Source organism: Nerophis lumbriciformis, linkage group LG09, assembly GCF_033978685.3.
Source record: "Nerophis lumbriciformis linkage group LG09, RoL_Nlum_v2.1, whole genome shotgun sequence".
NCBI classification, from domain to species: domain Eukaryota; kingdom Metazoa; phylum Chordata; class Actinopteri; order Syngnathiformes; family Syngnathidae; genus Nerophis; species Nerophis lumbriciformis.
Genome location: NC_084556.2, coordinates 26,312,762 through 26,334,113, shown reverse-complemented (window position 1 = coordinate 26,334,113; position 21,352 = coordinate 26,312,762). Strand labels below are relative to the sequence as shown.

Sequence of the window (21,352 nt, the reverse complement as noted above, 5' to 3'; positions counted from 1 at the left end):
CCATAGTAATTTATTGATATGCCGCATAATGTCCTCCATTTTGGTATCATGGAAATGGTCACCCTACTCACCACCAGATTTATCCTCACAGATTTTTTACATTATTGAATATCAAGTGGGTACAACAACGAGAATCTTGGTAGCTCGGCATGATGAATAAATGAATGTCTCTACTGGACTTGTGGCAATGCACCTTCAACTCAGAAGAAGCCTTTCTTTGTGTGTGCAAAGCACTTTGAAGAGTTCTGTTGCAGAAACCTGTGCCAGTATAAAGATGGATTTTCCAATAAACTACTTTTAATGGCAGGCTCGGTGACTACTATTTATGGCAATGGAGGAGACAATGAAATGGTAAATAATAACAGTATATTAGAAATGTGTGAATGACACATTAGCATTGTTAGCTTGCGCTGTTGTGTAGCTAGCTTAGCTTTCTAATGTAGGACAACAGCGTCACAGTTTTAGCTAAAAATACTACTTTTAATTGGATCAGTGCCTAATGTGTTTTGCAATGGACGAGTAAATCATATAATATTTTATTACCGGTACGTCCACGATGTAGCTCATAGCTTAGTTTATAGCCTTGAGCCTCCATTGTTTACGACTCAAAGCTGCTGTGCAGCAGAGTTATTGACATGATATAGAATAGAAAAACCTTTTATTGTCAATATACACATGTATACGCCCAGGGTCTAGCATTAGAAAGTTACAGACTCTGTAAAAATGTAACCATAGCCAGCCCAAAGTTCCAACCTCTACATCAGCTGGGCTTCGATTCTTTCTCTTGGCCACCAGCATTGTCTCTTTCCTGATTGCCAACAACAAAACTAGGTGAGCCATTGATCTCGCTACATAATCTGGGATGTTGTGTTGTAGTGAAAGTCACTCAAAACAGATGGATAGTGATAGTCATCGATGTCAATATTGTGCAATAAAAGCATGAAAGCTAAAAAATACAAAACTTTCCTGCCGTGCGGTGCAATTGCGCACTCAGCGTGAGAGAGTGTGGTGAAGAGAGGCTTATTTGCATCTAACAACTCCGCCTATCAAAATGAACTGTTTTAGACCCTGTCTACATTAAGCCAGATGACTCATTAAACAAATAATTATTTAGCCTAAGCCCCGTTTCGGCCACACTAAACTATCGTTTAAGGTTCCCCTCCCTGAATAATTTTTTACACGGGTAAGTGCGCCGTCTATTTCTTGAATCTTAGCTTTGTATGGACTCATTGATCGTTTACAAACTGAGTTCGGAGAGGAAGTGACGCCAGAAAGACCGCGCCCCACAAAGGAAGTGACGTCAGAAAGAACGCGCCACAGCCAGCGCCATAATAAAACGGTTTCGTAACCCGGAGCTAACCACTGGAAATATGGAAGCGAGTCATCCAGACATGCCCGTGTTTCTCCTTACGTCTGTACAGATGCTTGTGGAAATCACACATGAATACCTTAAAGGGGAACATTATGACAATTTCAGAAGGGTTAAAACCATTAAAAATCAGTTCCCAGTGGCTTATTTTATTTTTCGAAGTTTTTTTCAAAATTTTACCCATCACGCAATATCCCTAAAAAAAGCTTCAAAGTGCCTGATTTTAACCATCGTTATATACACACGTCCATTTTCCTGTGACGTCACACAGTGATGCCAATACAAACAAACATGGCGGATAGAACAGCAAGATATAGCGACATTAGCTCGGATTCAGACTCGGATTTCAGCGGCTTAAGCGATTCAACAGATTGCGCATGTATTGAAACGGATGGTTGTAGTGTGGAGGCAGGTAGCGAAAACGAAATTGAAGAAGAAACTGAAGCTATTGAGCCATATCGGTTTGAACCGTATGCAAGCGAAACCGACGAAAACGACACGACAGCCATCGACACGGGAGAAAGCGAGGACAAATTTGGCGATCGCCTTCTAACCAACGATTGGTATGTGTTTGTTTGGCATTAAAGGAAACTAACAACTATGAACTAGGTTTACAGCATATGAAATACATTTGGCAACACTTTGAGAGTGCAGACAGCCCATTTCAGGCGCGCTAAGAACATATATTTTTCCACGATTTCAGCACTCAGGTTAACCATACCTAAATAGACACAAAATACTGCATTACACAAGACTACTCGAATGATTAAAAAAAAAAAAAGTTTTTAAGCTAAATTATTGGTAAACACAGTTTATGTATAATAATTTACGTAAAACCGCGAGTAATGAATAAAGTTTTCATCAATTAATATATTCTGTAGACATACCCTCGTCCGCTCTCTTTTCCTGAAAGCTGATCTGTCCAGTTTTGGAGTTGATGTCAGCAGGCCAGGGAAGCTAGGGTCTTTATCGTTGGAAATGCATCTGCTTTGAGTGTCGCAGGATATCCACACATTCTTGCCATCTCTGTCGTAGCATAGCTTTCGTCGGTAAAGTGTGCGGAACAAACAACTGACCATTTCGTCGGCTTTCCCCACACCCTCGTATTTTGAAAAAAATTTGTCCAATTTCTTGCCACTTTCGCATCTTTGGGCCACTGGTGCAACTTGAATCCGTCCCTGTTCGTGTTGTTACACCCTCCGACAACACACCGACGAAAGTGAGAAAATGGCGGATTGCTTCCCGATGTGACGTCACGTTGTGACGTCATCGCTCCGAGAGCGAATAATAGAAAGGCGTTTAATTCGCCAAAATTCACCCATTTAGAGTTCGGAAATCGATTAAAAAAATATATGGTCTTTTTTCTGCAACATCAGGGTATATATTGTTGCTTACATAGGTCTGGTGATAATGTTCCCCTTTAAGAGAAAGTGATTGCAGCTATTTCGGATACAACACTTCTCAGACGGCAAGAGAACTTTCGAATGTCCAGGTCAGCTGTGATTAAACTTTGTCTATTTGTCGAAGGAGAGACAACGAGAATGCGGTCTCCCATGGATGTGATAAAAAAAAGGTAGCGTGTGCTTTGTATTACCTGGCCGTCGAGGAAAGACTACGAAAAATGGCGAATGCTTTTGGACTGGTAAAGCAGACTGTATCAGTTATTGTCCACCATGTATGTCACGGACTCAACGTCTAGGTCCAGAGTATATAAAGTCACCAAAAACAAATGGACAATGAAGGTGAAGGCAAAAGAGTGAAGAGTGTCCTGACCAGATATTTAGATCCCTATATTGATTGATGTAAAATGTTCTTTATCACATTGTTTACTTTTATGTGTCCAATAAAGATTTGATTAATGTATGATGGCTCAGGTGTGATTCACTACAATAGGGCCCCACAGCACACTGGATTCTAGTTAATTGAAATACCACAACACTGGATATTGTTCAGATAAGTTACATTTAAGAACTTGCACACAAAGCAACACTGGAGGCGACTATGACGTGTGCATTTTCCGCGCATGCGGCGTGTTACGCCGGCAGACGGGCGGGGAGGGGGTCTTAAACGGCCATTGTGTGTGTGTGAACAAGGATAAGGTTAGGTGGGATTTACCCCGGATAACCTTAGTGTAGAAAGGGCCTTAAAAAGGAGCAAAAAATGGCTTGAAAATAAAATCTATGCAAATTGTTCATCAAAGAATCACCATTACATGTTATGTAGACCACAAGGAAGTGTTTTAAATGTAGAAAAACAATCAAATCACTGTGAAAAAGCTAAATGACATATGATTGGAAGAGGCACATCTATTGACGGTGGAAGCAGTGATTCCCTAAAGATTCACTCTCCTCTTAAAACTCCTTAACTAAGCAGAATTTACCAAAAGGGGTTTGTGTTTTACCCGTCAACCCCATGGTGACCCGTGAGTCCATGCAACCTCCACGGGATGAGACAAGGAGACATAACTCATCTGGGCAGCTTCAACAAGTCCTCTCTGTGTTCTAGGTCAGACTTTAGAAGCTGGCAGTAAATTTAGTTAACTCCATAAGTAATAAACCTTCCCCCTTGGGAGGGCTTAGCCTCACTCGGTCAACATGCTGATCGAGCTTTAATATGATACAGTTTGACCCTCTTTCATTAGAATTAAAAAGGGGGAAATGGATCCACGACAGGTATCATTATTTTCAAACCTTTGCGAAATATTTGCCCTGAAGACAAAAGCATTGTTCGAGCTTTGCAAGCTGACACAGCTGAGAAGCGCAAGGGGGTAGACACCTGGGTTGCACGATACAGACAATATACGATATAAATGATGAACAATAGAGCTTTTAATACTATCACCATACGGTGATAATGCATGTTGATGACACATTCTTGCTGTGACCCACAAATTTAACAGCGACAATATAGCATCCTCACTAATGTCCCTCCACAGTGCAGCTTCTAAATCACTCATCTTCGTATGATTGGCAGCAAATAAACTGTTTCTTACAAGTAACATTATCATTGGAGGACTAGAGGACAAGGAATAGCTTAACATGCTACATACACTACAAGGGTAAAAAAAAAAAAAGCATAGCTAACCGCTAAGCAAGAGCTTAGAGCTAGCCAGTGCCCTGCTGCTGCTTCGCCTCTTGAGTTGGTGCAAATTGATTCTATAGATTATAAATCATGACTTTAACTTGGATAGTAGAATATTGTAGCCATAAACCGAGAAGTGGTCAACTTTAACATCCAAACTACAGTATACCCGGAGATGGCGAGAAAGACAAAAAGACGCCCCGGCGGAAACGTGTTAACTCTTTGCGAGGGTTATGATTAATTCTTCATCTAAACAGGAATATATGAACATCCCATCATCATCAGAGAACACACAAAAGCTAATACAAATAATAACAGAAGAAATGCACAAAGTAAAAAGATGGTTTAACAAAAACAGACTATCTTTGAATCTCAGTAAGACTAAAATAATGCTATTTGGTAACAGCTGAGAAAGTCAAACACAAATACAAAGAGACGGCGTATATATTGAAAGGGTAAAAGAAAACATATTTTTGGGTGTAATAATAGATGATAAAATGAACTGGAAATCTCATGTAAAAAACATACAACATAAAGGAGCAAGAAACACGTCAATAATGAATAAAGCAAAATATGTTAAAGACCAAAAATCACTTCATATTCTTTACTGCTCGCTAGTGTTACCATATCTGAGTTATTGTGTAGAAATATGGGGAAACAACTACAAATGTGGGCTACATTCACTAACTGTGTAACAAAAAAGATAAATTAGAATAATACATCTGGTTGGATATAGAAAACATACAAACCCTTTATTTATTGAATAAAAAATATTGAAATTCAACGATAAGGTGCATTTGCAAACAGCTAAAATTATTTACAAAGCAAACTTTAACCTGCTACCCAAGAATGTACAACAATTCTTCTCAACAAAAGAGGAGAAATATAACCTTAGAGGAAAATATTATTTAAAAAGTTTGTATGCTCGTACAACACTTAAAACCTTTAGCATATGCGTATGTGGAATTAAGTTATGGAATGGATTAACCAAAGAAAGCCAACAAAACAATAATTATGATTCAGTTTAAGAGACTGTTTAAACTACAAGTGTTCACAAAGTACACAGAACAATAATTATGATCAACATGCTGAACCCTTCTTTTTTTCTTTTTTTTTCTTTTGAGAAAAATATTATTTATGTATTTAATATTTGTTTACTTACTATCGTATATTATTTATTTATTATTAATTTATTCACTGTACAGTTACAGAGAACAAGGAAATGGAATAAAATTGCTGTGGTATGAAAAGGGGTAGGATTAAACAAGCTCTGCTTCTTCCGACTCCTTTTCGGACATGCTGTAATGAAACAACTGGAAATATGTGGCGCATTATATGCATGTTCGAAATAAACTGAAACTGAACTGAACGTCAGTCAGTATTCCAGTGTGAGCAGACATTGTACAGTAAGTGATGGTTTTATTATGTTCGTATTTCTTGTTAAGCACTTAGCAATTCTGCTACATTAAGCTTAGTGTTTTACTAAAGCTCATTGTGTTCACACACCGCTTCTAAAACTTGTTGTTCATCCTTCTTAAATTCGGGTTAGAAATACAAAAGTATAAGGTTTTGGATCATCATTTGTCCCAAAGTAGTCTCTGTTGTCTCTCACGAAGTCTGCAGTGAATCTCACAAAATGGCTCGGGAATCTCTGAGATGTATTTTATTTTGATCATATCTATTTACTCGCAAACGTTGTAAGTCTATTGATATTATAAATCAGAAGTATATGGTAATCGCTTCAGTATAAAGTCAACTTATTTTTCCATTATACCGGCACTTTAAATCTCAACAACTCTTGAGTCCTTTAGTTGTTACTAGAGTGAGTCCACAGTGGAAGAGCCCAAACTCCTTTGAGATTCACAGACCATCTGGCTTTACCCGGTTCTGATGGTCGTAAGACCTGACCTCTTGGCCTATGCCCTCTGCTCGCTTCTCTACAGGCTTTAATACACCATCGGTGCTAATGTACACACTCACTGACACATGTTTGGCAGGCAGATTCCTGCCTAAGAAATACTGCAGTGAAAGGCTGTTTAGGTAGCAACAGCACACACTTGACTCTGCATGTCGGCACTGTCACCTGTTAGGAACACACGTAGGCCTTGTTAAAACCTACAGACTAAAGCTGACACACAGCTGCTGCATGACTGACAGGTGTGTTGCACAGTTACCATCCAAACATTTTCCTTCGGAACATTTTGTTTTGTTTGTTGGTAGAAAAAAATACATCCTTTATTCGCTTCACTTCTGACGGAAATGTCATCAAACCTGTCGTACAGCCAAACATCTCCCAGAACTACCTTGTACATTTGCTGAATTGAAAGCCCAAACAAAGGATGCCAGACGGTGACTCAGTCTATATGCTTTTCTTTATTTATCGATTACGACTGCAACATAAGAGGCCAAAGAAAGTTGCAAGTGCCAGCACATTTTTGCAGCAGATTCCTAAAAACGCTACTGTGTTTACTTTAGTTACTTGTTATAAAACATTTTCAGTTCTATGATCTACTGTCAAATTATCGGATTATGACTCGAAAATCGGATCGTATCTAAGCCAAAAAATCAGATCGGGATCGGAGGCCAAAAATGTTGATCGAGATGTCCCTAGTGAAAATGACAATGGTGCTGTTTTTCCATTTAATGTAATTCACGATAAAAAAAATAGTTTTTCGGGTAAAAAACTGGCAGCCTGGTCGCCAGAATGTTACCGTAAAAACAGTGTTACATCCATCCATCCATCCGTTTTCTACCGCTTATTCTCTTTGGGGTCGCGGGGGGCGCTGAAGCCTATCTCAGCTACAATCGGGCGGAAGGCGGGGTACACCCTGGACAAGTCGCCACCTCATCACAGGGCCAACACAGTGTTACAGTTGTTTTTAATTCATGCGGTGTAAAAAACACTGTAAATTATACGGTCAAAATATGGCAAGTGAGCTGCCAGTTTTTTACCGTGAAATCTCCAGATTTATTACACTGTAGACCAGTGTTTTTCAACCTTTTATGAGCTGAGGCACATTTTTTTCATTGAAAACATACAGAGGCACACCACCCTCAGAAAACATAAAAAAATTAAACTCAGCAGCCGATATTGACAGTAAAAAGTCGTTCTCGCAATTGTTGAATATGAATTCAAACCATGAACAAGCATGCATCACTATAGCTCTTGTCTCAAAGTAGGTGTGCTGTCACGACGTGTCACATCGGGCCGTGACTTATTTTGAGGTTTTCGGTGTTTTCCTGTGTGTAGTGTTTTAGTTCTTGTCTTGCACTCCTATTTTGGTGTTGATTGTCATGTTATGTACGGATGTACTTTGTGGACGCCGTCTGCTCCACACGCTGTAAGTCTTTGCTGTCGTCCAGCATTCTGTTTTTGTTGACTTTGCAGCCAGTTCAGTTTTAGTTTAGTTTTGCATAGCCATCCCTAAGCTTCAATGCCTTTTGTTTATTTTTGGTTTAAGCATTACATACCTTTTTACCTGCACGCTGCCTCCCACTGTCGTCTGCATATTGTGATCACGACAAACCATGTTCCCGACATCTACACAGCAATTAGCTACCTACTGCCACCTACTGATATGGAAGTGTATTACACAGTTACACTGCCGAGCTCTAACCAGCACAGACACTCAAAAACGGCACATTTGCGGATTATAATTACTGGTTTGCAAAAAATATTTTTAACCCAATTAGGTGAAATTACATAATACATATGCTGTAGACAAGACTATATTTCTGACAAAATACAAGGCGAAAAACAAATGTCAACTAATAATAAGACTAATGTAAAGGGAAACAGTCTATAGAGGCTGCGTGCACGCAATACTGTTGTTTTACAGTATGCAAGTGACATTTCAATTTCAATGTGTGTATATCTCCAAAGATAAGTATGTGGTACATAAAGACACCGTTAGAACTTACTGGCTACTTCCAACGATGCATTGTGACTGACTGCCTGGCCCAGATAGTTGCGGGCCACACACACGTAGCTGCCATCATCAGGTTTGCTCCTCCGTCCATGGACAATGCGCAGGAAGAAGAGGGAGCCACTGGGCAGCAGCATGCGGTGGGAGCGGGGGTTGTCACGGACCGTCTCGACACGCTCCCCATCCTTGTACCATTCCACCGTGGGAGGTGGACGGCCCTCAGCCTTGCAGTTGAGAGTGGCTGGTTCCCCCTTGGACACAATAAGGTCAGAAGGGTGCTCCACGATGCGGGGAGGAGAGTCTTCCTGGCGAAGACGAGACCCTAGAGAAGAGACAACAACTCAGTTCAGCGGACACCCTTAACTGCAAATTGAAATCCGTGATAGTGATCTGACATCTACAAACATAAAAGAGACATAACACAAATGATCCGTCCACCCTCGGATTTCACACGTGTTAATAAAAACAACAGCTCTGAAGGAATTAGACGAGACATTATTATTCCTGTGCAAGTATTAACATTAATCCAGTTTGACAGTGTAATTACCACACAATCCTTGTCGCTCATGAGGTGTTTACCCACAAGGCATTGTAAATGAATGTGACGTCTTCCCAACAATGTGTAGGCTAGATGTTTTTAACAAAAGCTGTTATTAAATCTTTCTTTCTTTTTTTTAATTTGAATAATGACATTTGAGTTGTGTTCATTTTTTCAGGTTGTTTACTGAGATTGGCCATGGATGGCATTACAATGGATGACAAGACTGGGATGAAATCCAGAACCCCCAACCACAACCTCCATACTCATTAAATCAGTCCTATAGTTCACCAGAACTATGAACCATAAAATCACCTTTCAGCCCTCAGAGAGGCCCTGTTAAGATGTCAAGATGTCCTTTAAAAGAAACCAGGCAGCAATGAGTCGCTGTGAGGCAGAACCTCCCTAATGAGACATCATACACATGTACCTGTCCTCCAACACTTCCACCCTTTCTTCCCAACAGTGACATGTGGTCACGGCTTGTGAGGCACCAACTTTTTTGTTTTGTTTAACTAAATAATTTTAATTTCATAGAATTGTTTTCCTTTTCTTTTTTTTTTATAAAATCAAAAATAATTTGTGGTCTTACCTGTATTTGTTAAACAACAGTCTCTCAGGCATGTTGCCTCTATGTAGAAAGATGGCAGCGACAAGCACCTGCTAGATGATGCATGCATAGGGGTGTACCTTTCACATTTGAACTGATACAGTACCAATTCCCGGTACCAGTTTTTAACCGTACCAATTGTCAGTAATAATGAGTGTGTTCTTGTGTTAATAAATGTTAATTGTTAAAAAAATTTAATCTATTTTTATCATTAAACATTTAACACTCAGCTGATGATGTTAACAGAGCTGCCCAGGAGAGAGTTGTTCAGGAGAGAACACACAGAGGATAATACAAATAATAACAGAAGAAATGAACAAATGAAAAAGATGGTTTGACAAAAACAGACCACCGTTGAATCTCAGTAAAACTAAAATAGTGCTATTTGGTAACAGTAGAAGAGAAAGTCAAACACAAATACAAATAGACGGAGTAGAAATTGAAAGAGTAAATGAAACCAAATTTCTAGGTATAATGATTGATGATAAATTGAACTGGAAATCTCATGTAAAAAATATACAACATAAAGTAGCGAGAAACACATCAATAATGAATAAAGCCAAACATGTTCTAGACCAAAAATCACTTAATATTCTCTACTGCTCGCTAGTGTTACCATATCTGAGTTACTGTGTAGAAATATGGGGAAATAACTACAAAAGTGCACTTCATTCACTAACGGTGTTACAAAAAAGATCAGTTAGAATAATACATAATGTTGGATATAGAGAACATACAAACCCTTTATTCATTGAATCAAAAATACTGAAATTCCATGACATAGTGAATTTGCAAACAGCTAAAATTCTACACAAAGCAAACTATAACCTGCTACCCAAGAATATACAACAATTCTTCTCAAAAAAAGAGGAGAAATATAATCTTAGAGAAAAATGTAATTTAAAACATTTGTATGCACGTACAACACTTAAGACCTTCAGTATATCAGTATGTAGAATTAAATTTTGGAATGGATTAAGCAAAGCAATCAAATATGATCCACTTCAAGAAACTCTTCAAACTTACCCTACCCAATGGGAACATTGAGAAACCTTGGAAGGGTCCGCAGATGCGCGGAATTATTAAACACTGAAGTTCCTGAAACTTCAAATATGACTGCTCTAATAGAGCGCACATGAGAGTGGTGATCCGACAGTGATGTAGGTCGTGCTGAGGGTGATGTGGCCTATGTGTGTGTGGCGGGGACAACTGAGTGCAAAGAGAGATGGCTCAAAAAGAGGGAGAAAGAGAGCAGAGGGCCCAAAGAAGACGAGAGAAACTGTCAAATATGTTTGTGACCATTTAAAAGTGAAACAGACATACCATGTGGTGAAAAGTGTTCACTGTCAAACAGAACTGGCATTTCACAAAATACTACATCGATGATGAAACACATAACCAAAAACAAACAAATAGAAACAAGATAAAAGCCTATTTTGGTAACTATCGTAGATTATATGTTTGACTTGCACAATAACTGTTTTATTCAAATACATGTAAGGACATGTTAGCATCTGCAGTTTGTTTATTAAAACTAACGAGTTGTTGTCCAAAAATCAAACATCACTCCTGCAGTTCTTTTTTTTTTTTATGTGTATGGGTTTAATTGTTAATTAATTGTCACTCAATTTAACATACTTTATCAGAGAGTATCTATGTTTAGTTGGGTTCTTTATTATCTAGTATCTGCTTTTAGGCTACCAGTGTTGGGTTAGTTACTGAAAACCAGTAACTAGTTACAGTTACTAGTTACTTTATTTCAAAAGTAACTCAGTTACTAACTCAGTTACTTACACCAAAAAGTAATGCGTTACTGTGAAAAGTAACTATTTAGTTACTTCTTCTACTTTTTGTTTTTAAAGCTCCCATTAATGCCCTTTTAGCCTTCATTTCAGTACTGTTATTGCACTGGAGAATAATACAATCTGTTGATCAACTTGACATGCATTTGCATCACTGAACTCTGCTAAGCAATGTGCTCTACATACAACACACAAAGACAAAGATATGTTTCAAAGGGCCAATTTATTTCAGGCCAGAACAAATTGACAAAACTATTTTAAATAGCTGCAACATAACATACATAAGTAACAAACAGCATAATAACACTAACACTAACACTAACCACGTTAAACCCAGATTCCAAACTAACAAAGGTCTTAACTCATTGTCTTTCTATGCCACTTCAATATGGAATCCACTCCCAACAGGTGTAAAATAAAGGGCATCTCTATCCTCCTTCAAAACCGCACTAAAAGAACATCTCCAGGCAACTACAACCTTAAACTAACACCCTCCCTTCCACATAATACCTCTTCGGATTGTAAATAATCAAATGTAGACATTTTTTCTTATACTTTCTGATCTCTCTCTCTCTGTCCACTACTTGCTATACATATCCTACCAAGTCAGTCCTACACTGTTTCAATGTCCATTTCTCTGATGATGCAATTGTTGATGCTGATTGTTGATGACAGAAGTGTTGATACCAACCACACCTAACCCCCCCCCCCAATCAACAACATAGCTGTAAAGCTGGCTTCACCTAAGGAAGGCACACGTGACATACACAAAGCCTAACCAGGCAGATTTGAATTGTTGTTTTGGGCAGTAGACGGGATCTTTGATCCAAGACACAACTTACATTTAACTAAATTGTGCTCGACAAAAGAAAAGAAGTGAGAATATCTCATACTTGCCTCTCCCCGGGACAACCATTCTCCCAAATTTCTCCCGATTTCCAGCCGGACTTAAGGCACGCCCCTCCAGGTCCGTGCGGATCTGAGTGAGGACAGCCTGCCGTCACGTCCGCTTGGCCAACCAAAAAGTAACCACAGAACACTATACCGTATAGTCGTATAGTATTCTTTGGTTACTTTTTTGTTGGCCAACGGTTTACAATGTATTGCGCGCACCCCTCCCCTCCCCTCCCCTCCCCACATCCAGACACACACACACAGAGAGCGCAGAGGAAGAATCAGAAGCACGTCTCTGCTTCGCTGCCATAAAACACGATCAGATCCTCAGTTTCTAGCCGATACTACATAAAAAATAACGTAAAATAACGCAGTAACGCATCATGTAGTAACGGTAACTGAGTTACTGAATATAAAAAATAACGCGTTAGATTACTAGTTACCGCCGAAACAAACGGCGTTACAGTAACGCGTTACTTTGTAACGCGTTAGTCCCAACACTGTAGGCTACACAGGTTTTCTTTTTACTCATTTTTAAAAATATAAGAAATATATAGCGATGCTCCCATGTTAAAATTGCAATTTCAATGTTATATGCATGAACGAGAATAAATATTTAAGATCATTTGAAAAATCTTTGTTTATAAACGATATTTTTTATAAGATGCACTGCGGCTATAAAGTGTGTTTTATTTGATTATTCGCATAATGGAACAGATTAATTGATAGTTTACTCCATTACTACAAATCATTGATAGCTGCAGCCCTAATGACAAATGAGGCTCTACTTCGCATGCTAAGACAAACTACAAATGTCCAATCCAACAGGTTTTTCACTGGAAGTATATAGTAGGGTGCGTTGCACGTACTGTATACAGTATGCTTGTCAACTTCAAAATACAAACATGTACTGTGTATGCAAATGTGACTCGAATGCATTCATTCAAAAGACAGAAAATCCCGAAGCATAAGCCAAATTTGGCTCCCCTGGTAAGATATCACCTGTTACATTTGGCATCCCCACCCCCAACAAAGGACTAAGCAAGGCAACCAGTGTGGTCTCCAGTCCCTGTTTCCAGCAGACATGCAGTTTTTTACTTGTTCTTAATTGTGCTTGGCTGTTGCCTGCAGGTCTTAGCTGGCCCCCTGAGCTCTGTGAAAAAAAAACATTCAGGCAATATCAGCCCCACCACAAGTGGGGCCTCACAAGATCAGGCCTTATCTGCAAAGGGCCAGCAGCCAGCAGCAAAATCAGTATGCAAAAACATGCGAGCAGATGCACAATTGAGTACATAAATATACAACCGAGGTCATTTGTAGCACCTGTGCCCTTACAAATATGTTGTTTCTTTTTCCGTCAATCATGCCTGAGGCAATGCTGTTGGCTTAAAGTCATGTGGAAAGGAGAGAAAGAAGAAAAAAAGAACGGGGTGCAGTTTGATCACTGGAAAACGGGCTAAGGAGATCCTCAAAAATGCTGATGTATGATAAAATATACAAGTAGACACATTATATTTGGAGTGGAAAGGTGGAAGAACACGCTGATAAAAGGGGCGCAGGGGCTTAGAAACAACACTGAGCTCATACTAAAAACATGACAAATAATAATGTAATTTTACACCATGCTGGTGGTCTTGAATGGACCCAACCCAGTGGAATTTATGAAATAAGATTACTGCATTCAATTTAGAAAGCATGGAAGAAGGGTAAGATGACCAGAGAAGAAAATATTCAGTCAAACTAAATCGTTACACGGACATTGAGAGGGACAAGCCGTAGTAAAATGGATGGCGGGATCAGACAAGCTGTGATCTCAGGGTGAAAAAACCCACAAGGCATTAACCATAAAACATTTACTCCAAAATAATCTTGCACAATGTTTCACCAAACATGAGCGACATCTACAAACGCTGGATTGTTCAGATTTACAAGTGCATGTAGCAGAGCCAAAGCTGTGGGAATAGTAAATCTCAACCTGAGGCAGTGTGGGATTACCTGACCGTGAGTGCCAACGCCACCCTGGAGGAGTTCAAATCAGAACCAGCTAATAAAGTTTTTTTCTGGGGATTCTTAGGAGGGAGCAGTGAATGCAACAGCTACGTCTTGTTAAGGACATCCAAGTTTGCCTCGGGAAATGTAATTGCATGTTCTTTTTCGTGAACAATGGGCTGCAAGCTGGATCAAAGTCCACATTTTCAGCAGTAAGATAGAGATTTGCACATTTGGAGAATCTACTACTCCAACTGACAAGTCCATCGACATCACATAATTCAAAGTGAATATTTTTAAATGCTATGTACAAAAAAATTGGTTAATTGGAGGTGTTAAATTATTCGTAAGTATGAATTGGGCTTGACGATATAGATGATGTAAATGATGTTCGGTAAACGATACAAATTTGGCCGACGTTAGATCTCTTAATACTATCACTATGTCGTAATAAATGCATGTTGATGAAACATTTTAGCTGTGTCCCGCAAATTTGACAGCCACAAGCGAATCAATGCATCCTCCGGGCAATGTAGCATTCTTGCTAGTGAGCTAGCGGCTAATGTCAGTAATATTCGCCTCCATGGCGGCAAATAAACTGTGTTTTTTGCAAGTATAATTGTCACTGCAAGAGGAGGAATAGCTAAACATGATATACTACACACCGTAAGAGGAAACAAGAATCCATGTTAACCGCTAAACCAGAGCTCTTGAAGGTAAACAGAGATGGGCTGAATCGATACAAAAAATCGACAGTAACAGTATCAGTGTATGGGCGATACTACAGTGATTACATTAATATACTTTATCATCAAAATATTTTTTGTCGTTTTTGCTATTGTTTACAAATTTGGGAAATAAGTCCCTGGACACAGGAGGGCTTTAAGGGCAAAAACCAAAGGATTTAAATCAGAGCCAATGGTTGGAAATAATTTCAATATTTAACTGATATTGTTTCGCTTCCATCTTATGGTTTCGTGTGATTGTAACTGTGATCAAATATTTAATCATTCAATGATATTGAAAATGTTAAAATTATGTGTCAGCATTGGCATGACCAACACTGCCCCTGTAGTTAATTAATAATTAATACCAAGTAGTTACTTGGTATTAATTAGATCAATACCCACATTTGTCGTATGACCCAATACTATTGTAAATCATTAAAACAACAGAAGAATAAGTGCTTATTACATTTTAACAGACGTGTAGATATAACCATTATACTACAGAAAGTAACCAGATAGTAACAGTAAGGAGACAAACACCAATTTACAAATTACAGACCTGTTTCTTTACTTCCACAATTTTCTAAAATCATTGAAAAACTGTTCAATAACAGATTAGAGGGTTTCACAAACAAAAATAGAATACTCACTTAGAACCAATACAGAGCTAATGTTTCAACTTTGATGGCTTTAATTGAAATTACAGAAGAAATTACCAATGCAACAGGTAGTAAAAAATGTGCGGCAGCAGTGTTTATGGATCTAACTAAAGCATTTGACACAATTAGTCACAATATTTTTAATAAAAAAACTAGAACGGTAGGCCTTAGTGGACAGCACCTTTTAGCTCTTATTTCTAAAATTGTGTACACTACTGAATTGGGGTCTTATGCCGACATATGGACACTTATACTGCTATCTGGTGTCAGACGAGTAACACATACAATGGAATTTGGAAAAAAAAAAGTGTAAAAATAAAAATTAGCATGTCACTACACATGAAGTACACGTTTGTGTACTTATGGACTAAGTACATCATATCAAAAGATGATTTTTTAGTTTTTATTCTAATTAGGGTCCAATAAGCCCAAATAGCAAAGAGAAATTAAAAAAAAGCATGCAAACAAACAGCTTGGGCCTTAAGAGGTTTTAAACTGGATTAGAAGTTATTTAACAAACAGGAAACAATATGTGAAGCTTGCCAAACACACGTCTACAACGCTAAATATATCCTGTGGTGTACCTCAGGGATCAATACTAGGACCAAAATTGTTCAATCTCTATATAAATGACATTTGTAAAGTTACAAAAGATTTAAAGTTAGTATTATTTGCGGATGATACAACAGCGTTTTGTTCAGGAGAGAACACACAGAAGATAATACAAATAATAACAGAAGAAATGAACAAATTAAAAAGATGGTTTGACAAAAACAGACTATCTTTGAATCTCAGTAAAACTAAAATAATGCTATTTGGTAACAGTAGAAGAGAAAGTCTAACACAAATACAAATAGACGGAATAGTAATTAAAAGAGTAAATGAAATCCCATTTCTAGGTATAATGATTGATGATAAATTGAACTGGAAATCTCATGTAAAAAAATATACAACATAAATTAGCAAGAAACACACCAATAATGAACAAAGCAAAACATGTTCTGGACCAAAAATCACTTCATATTCTCTACTGCTCACCAGTGTTACCATATCTGAGTTATTGTGTAGAAATATGGGGAAACAACTACAAAAGTACACTTCATTCATTAACGGTGTTACAAAAAAGATCAGTTAGAATAATACATAATGTTGGATATAGAGAACATACAAAGCCTTTTATTCATTGAATCAAAAATACTGAAATTCCACAACATAGTGAATTTGCAAACAGCTAAAATTATGCACAATACAAACGATAACCTGCTACCCAAGAATATACAACAATTCTTCTCAAAAAAAAAAGAGGAGAAATATAATCTTAGAGAAAAATGTAATTTAAAACATTTGTACGCACATACAACACTTAAAACCTTCAGTATATCAGTATGTGGAATTAAATTATGGAGTGGATTAAGCTAAGAAATCCAACAATGTATTAATAATGATCCACTTCATGAAACTCTTCAAACTTAAAGTGTTTACAAAGTACAAAGTTAAAGTTAAAGTTAAAGTACCAATGATTGTCACACACACACTAGGTGTGGCGAGATTATTCTCTGCATTTGACCCATCACCCTTGATCACCCCCTGGGAGGTGAGGGGAGCGAAGAAGAAGAACCATGATAAACATTCTGAATTTATTTCATTCATCCATTAATTTTCTAGATAATCTTACTTATCTCACCATATGAAATATAACTTACTTCACCAAGTATTATTCATTTATTTATTTTTTATTGTTATTACTTATGGAGTATATTGTGAATCAATTGAGAACAGGAAGTGAACAAAAGTTTTAGCAACTGCTATGTAAAGGAAAATGGGTAGGATTAAATAAGCGCTGCTTCTTCCTACTCCTTTTCGAACATGTTGAATAGAGAAACTGGAAATTGTGACGTATCATGTTGTATGCATGCATGTTCGAAATAAACTCAAACTCAAAGTCAATATCGAGTAGATTAACAATAGTTTTGCGAAAATAATACAACTGGAAATCATGCAATATTTTACTACATACGTCAGCAGCCCAATTAGGAGCCTTTGTAACCCGTTTTTGTCATGTCTGTGTAATCATGTTTTGTTTTAGTCATGTTTTGTTTAGTTTAGTTATTGGACTCTTTAGTTTCTGGCTTTTCACTCCCTTGTCTTGTTTCCATGGTTACCCATTAGTTTCACCTGTTCCACGTTTAGACTCATTGTGCACTCTTGTTTGTCACCATAGCAACCCATTAGTTTTCACCTGTCACGTCACGCACCTGTTTTACGTTTTGAGTCACGCACCTGTTTTCGTTAATCATGTCTGTAGTATTTAAGTTCATTGTTTTCAGTTTGTCTTGCTGGCGACATCCCGGATTCATACCCCTGTCACACTCTTACCTCTGCGCACTTCATAGTCCATGCCAAGTAAGTTTTTTTTTGTTTATTAATGCCACAGTTAGTGTTTTTGTTTAATTGTTCACAGTTTCTGCCTATGTGCAAGTTTTGTTTTCAATAGCCTAGTTTTGTACCTCCGCCATTGTGCGCGCTTTTCGTTTGTTCCTTTTTGATATATAGTGTTAAAATAAATCATGTATTCACCTTCACGCCATGTCTGGTCCAAATCACTTGCACCTTGGGAGAACAAACCAAGCCACGGTCCAAGTCATGACAGTTTTGAAATGGTTCTGTCATAATTGTACATACATAGTAATATATCCTGATATCGCTATCGCAGGAGGCTGCAATATATATCACAATATAGATTTTAGGCCATATCACCCATCCCTTGTATGAATGTAAATCCTACAGGCAGCATGCAACAGAAATGGTAATCAACTTACATTATGAATTTTATGAATTAAATAAATGGGTTTGAATCTGATAACTTAAAACATTTACAATTATAGTCAAATAAGTTATTAGCAGGCATTTATTAAAACATTTTAATCAGCATATACTAAAGTGCAGTAAATGTGATTTAGCCGACAGATACATTGAAGTGAGGTTACTTGAGGTAGAGGACATCTTTATTTGCTCGGGGAGACAGGTGAGAAGACTGACACCCCTGAAAAAAGCTTGTTAGACATAAATCTACAGCCAGAAGGCACTTGAACAGTCTCAGACACTGCCTGCCACGCTGGACATATAATCCCTTATAAAATCTTAACTTGTTGTTCCACTTGGGCCTTAGTGTTGAACAAACAAGTAATCTATACTGATCTTGAGAGGTGCTGCAAGGCTGATTTTCTTGCCTGTAGGCAGAAGCCACCCTCTATTCAACAGTCATGACCTCTGTTGTGTTGAACAATAATAAATGTAATTCCCTACTGCTCAACACAGACAAAAACAACACAAATTTACGGACGTATTCAATCTTTCGAGACGTGCTCTCTCTTAAATTTGTTAGGTAAAACAAGAAGGATCCAATACATTCCAGACATTCTTTCTCAGGTTGTGTGAACTACAATTAAGTGGAACAGTTGAACACTGTCATTCACTTGAATATCCCACAGAAGGAATGTTTGTGTCTGTGTGTGGCCAGGAAGAGGCATCTGCAGACACACTCCCGAAAAATGTGATCCTTTAAAATCACATGAATGCATGGAAGGTCTCTTTAATCAGATTATAACCATACAAAACCTGGTTTGTGTATGTTAATGGGTTTTTTGGTATGCACATTGGTCACATTGTAATAAGTTAACAATGAAAAGATTTTATGAATTTGTTATGAATGTTTTAGTGTTCCTTGTAATTTCAAAAAGCACAGGAGTTCAGCAGAAAGCAGTATTGATGTTTTACTCATTTTATACCGTACAGACTTAAAAGTAGACACTAAATGGCAGTATTAGCACATACTCAGAGCTTGTCAAATTACAGTACTCTTTTATAGTAATACTTTGTTCTGTAATTCATAATTGCAGAAATAATCCCCACCAAAGGTTTCCTTATTGTCGGCTGTGTGCTCTACTGTGCACGAGTTGCAGACATTCTCTGTGTATGTTTTACACTGTAAAAGTGTTTGTTCTTCTTACACTTTATTTATGTTCCAACACATTTACCCCGGGCAGCACGGTGGAAGAGGGGTTAGTGCATCTGCCTCACAATACGAAGGTCCTGAGTAGTCTTAGGTTCAATCCCAGGCTCGGGATCTTTCTGTGTGGAGTTTGCATGTTCTCCCCGTGACTGCGTGGATTCCCTCCGGGTACTCCGGCTTCCTCCCACCTCCAAAGACATGCACCTGGGGATAAGTTGATTGGCAACACTAAATTGGCCCTAGTGTGTGAATGTGAGTGTGGATGTTGTCTGTCTATCTGTGTTGGCCCTGCGATGAGGTGGCGAATTGTCCAGGGTGTACCCCGCCTTCCGCCCGATTGTAGCTGAGATAGGCTCCAGCGCCCCCCGCGACCCCAAAGGGAATAAGCGGTAGAAAAATGGATGGATTTCACATTTACCGCACATTATTTGTGAACTGTTGAGGGTGACCTATATCTGTAGTTTTTGTTTGTAAATGAAAGATGATGAGCAAGTATCATCACACATCAACATTACGGGGCTTTTTAAAATGAACCTGGTATGGTATGGTATCGCCGACATGTAAATGCTGCCTTTTTAGCTAGGTCAGTTTTTAGAAATGAGAATAATTAGGTCCGTAAAAAGCATTAAAAGTAATTAAATGGATTTTGTGAAATGCCTTAAATGGCATTAAAAATCATTAAATACAGTGTCCAAAATACATTTGCAATTGACAACAAACAAGACAACAAACCAAACCACCTGACCCGTTGTTTCCAATTGGAGAAAAAACTGCACTTTAAGATGTTCAATACTTATTGAAGTGCAATTTTTGCCAACAAAAATTTAGAGTCCATTTTATTTTAATTTGTGTTTACTTACTTAGCATAAATTAAGTTACTGATGTTCTAAACTAAAATGGTTAAAAATACTACAGAAATGAAAATTACTCTGAAGTCCTGTGGGGAGTGCTCAGAGAGTATGGGGTAACGGACTGTCTTATTGTGGCGGTCCACTCCCTGTATGCTCAGTGTCAGAGCTTGGTCCGCATTGCCGGCAGTAAGTCGGACACGTTTCCAGTGAGGGTTGGACTCCACCAAGGCTGCCCTTTGTCACCGATTCTGTTCATAACCTTTATGGACAGAATTTCTAGGCGCAGTCAGGGCGTTGAGGGTATCTGGTTTGGTGGCTGCAGGATTAGGTCTCTGCTATTTGCCGATGATGTGGTCCTGATGGCTTCATCTGGCCAAGATCTGCAGCTCTCACTGGATCGGTTCGCAGCCGAGTGTGAAGCGACTGGGATGAGAATCAACACCTCCAAGTCCGAGTCCATGGTTCTCGCCCGGAAAAGGGTGGAGTGCCATCTCCGGGTTGGGGAGGAGATCTTGCTCCAAGTGGAGGAGTTCAAGTACCTCGGAGTCTTGTTCACGAGTGAGGGAAGAGTGGATCGTAAGATCGACAAGCGGATCGGTGCGGCGTCTTCAGTAATGCGGACGCTGTATCGATCCGTTGTGGTGAAGAAGGAGCTGAGCCGGAAGGCAAAGCTCTCAATTTACCGGTCGATCTACGTTCCTATTCTCACCTATGGTCATGAGCTTTGGCTCATGACCGAAAGGACAAGATCACGGGTACAAGCGGCCAAAATGAGTTTCCTCCGGGTGGCGGGGCTCTCCCTTAGAGATAGGGTGAGAAGTTCTGTCATCCGGGAGGAGCTCAAAGTAAAACCGCTGCGCCTCCACATCGAGAGGAGCCAGATGAGATGGTTC

At 38.7% G+C, this 21,352-nt stretch overlaps 1 protein-coding gene across 2 annotated transcripts in view; it reads right to left on the bottom strand.

Annotated features, from left to right (window-relative positions):
• LOC133607452 (roundabout homolog 1-like) overlaps positions 1 to 21,352 on the bottom strand; it is a 281,312-nt gene that overhangs the window by 138,991 nt on the left and 120,969 nt on the right. For both annotated transcript variants that reach the window (XM_061962074.1, XM_072913819.1), the window contains one exon: positions 8,372 to 8,698. In XM_061962074.1, the coding sequence (XP_061818058.1) occupies positions 8,372 to 8,698 (327 nt within the window). The remainder of the gene's footprint in view (positions 1 to 8,371; positions 8,699 to 21,352) is intronic.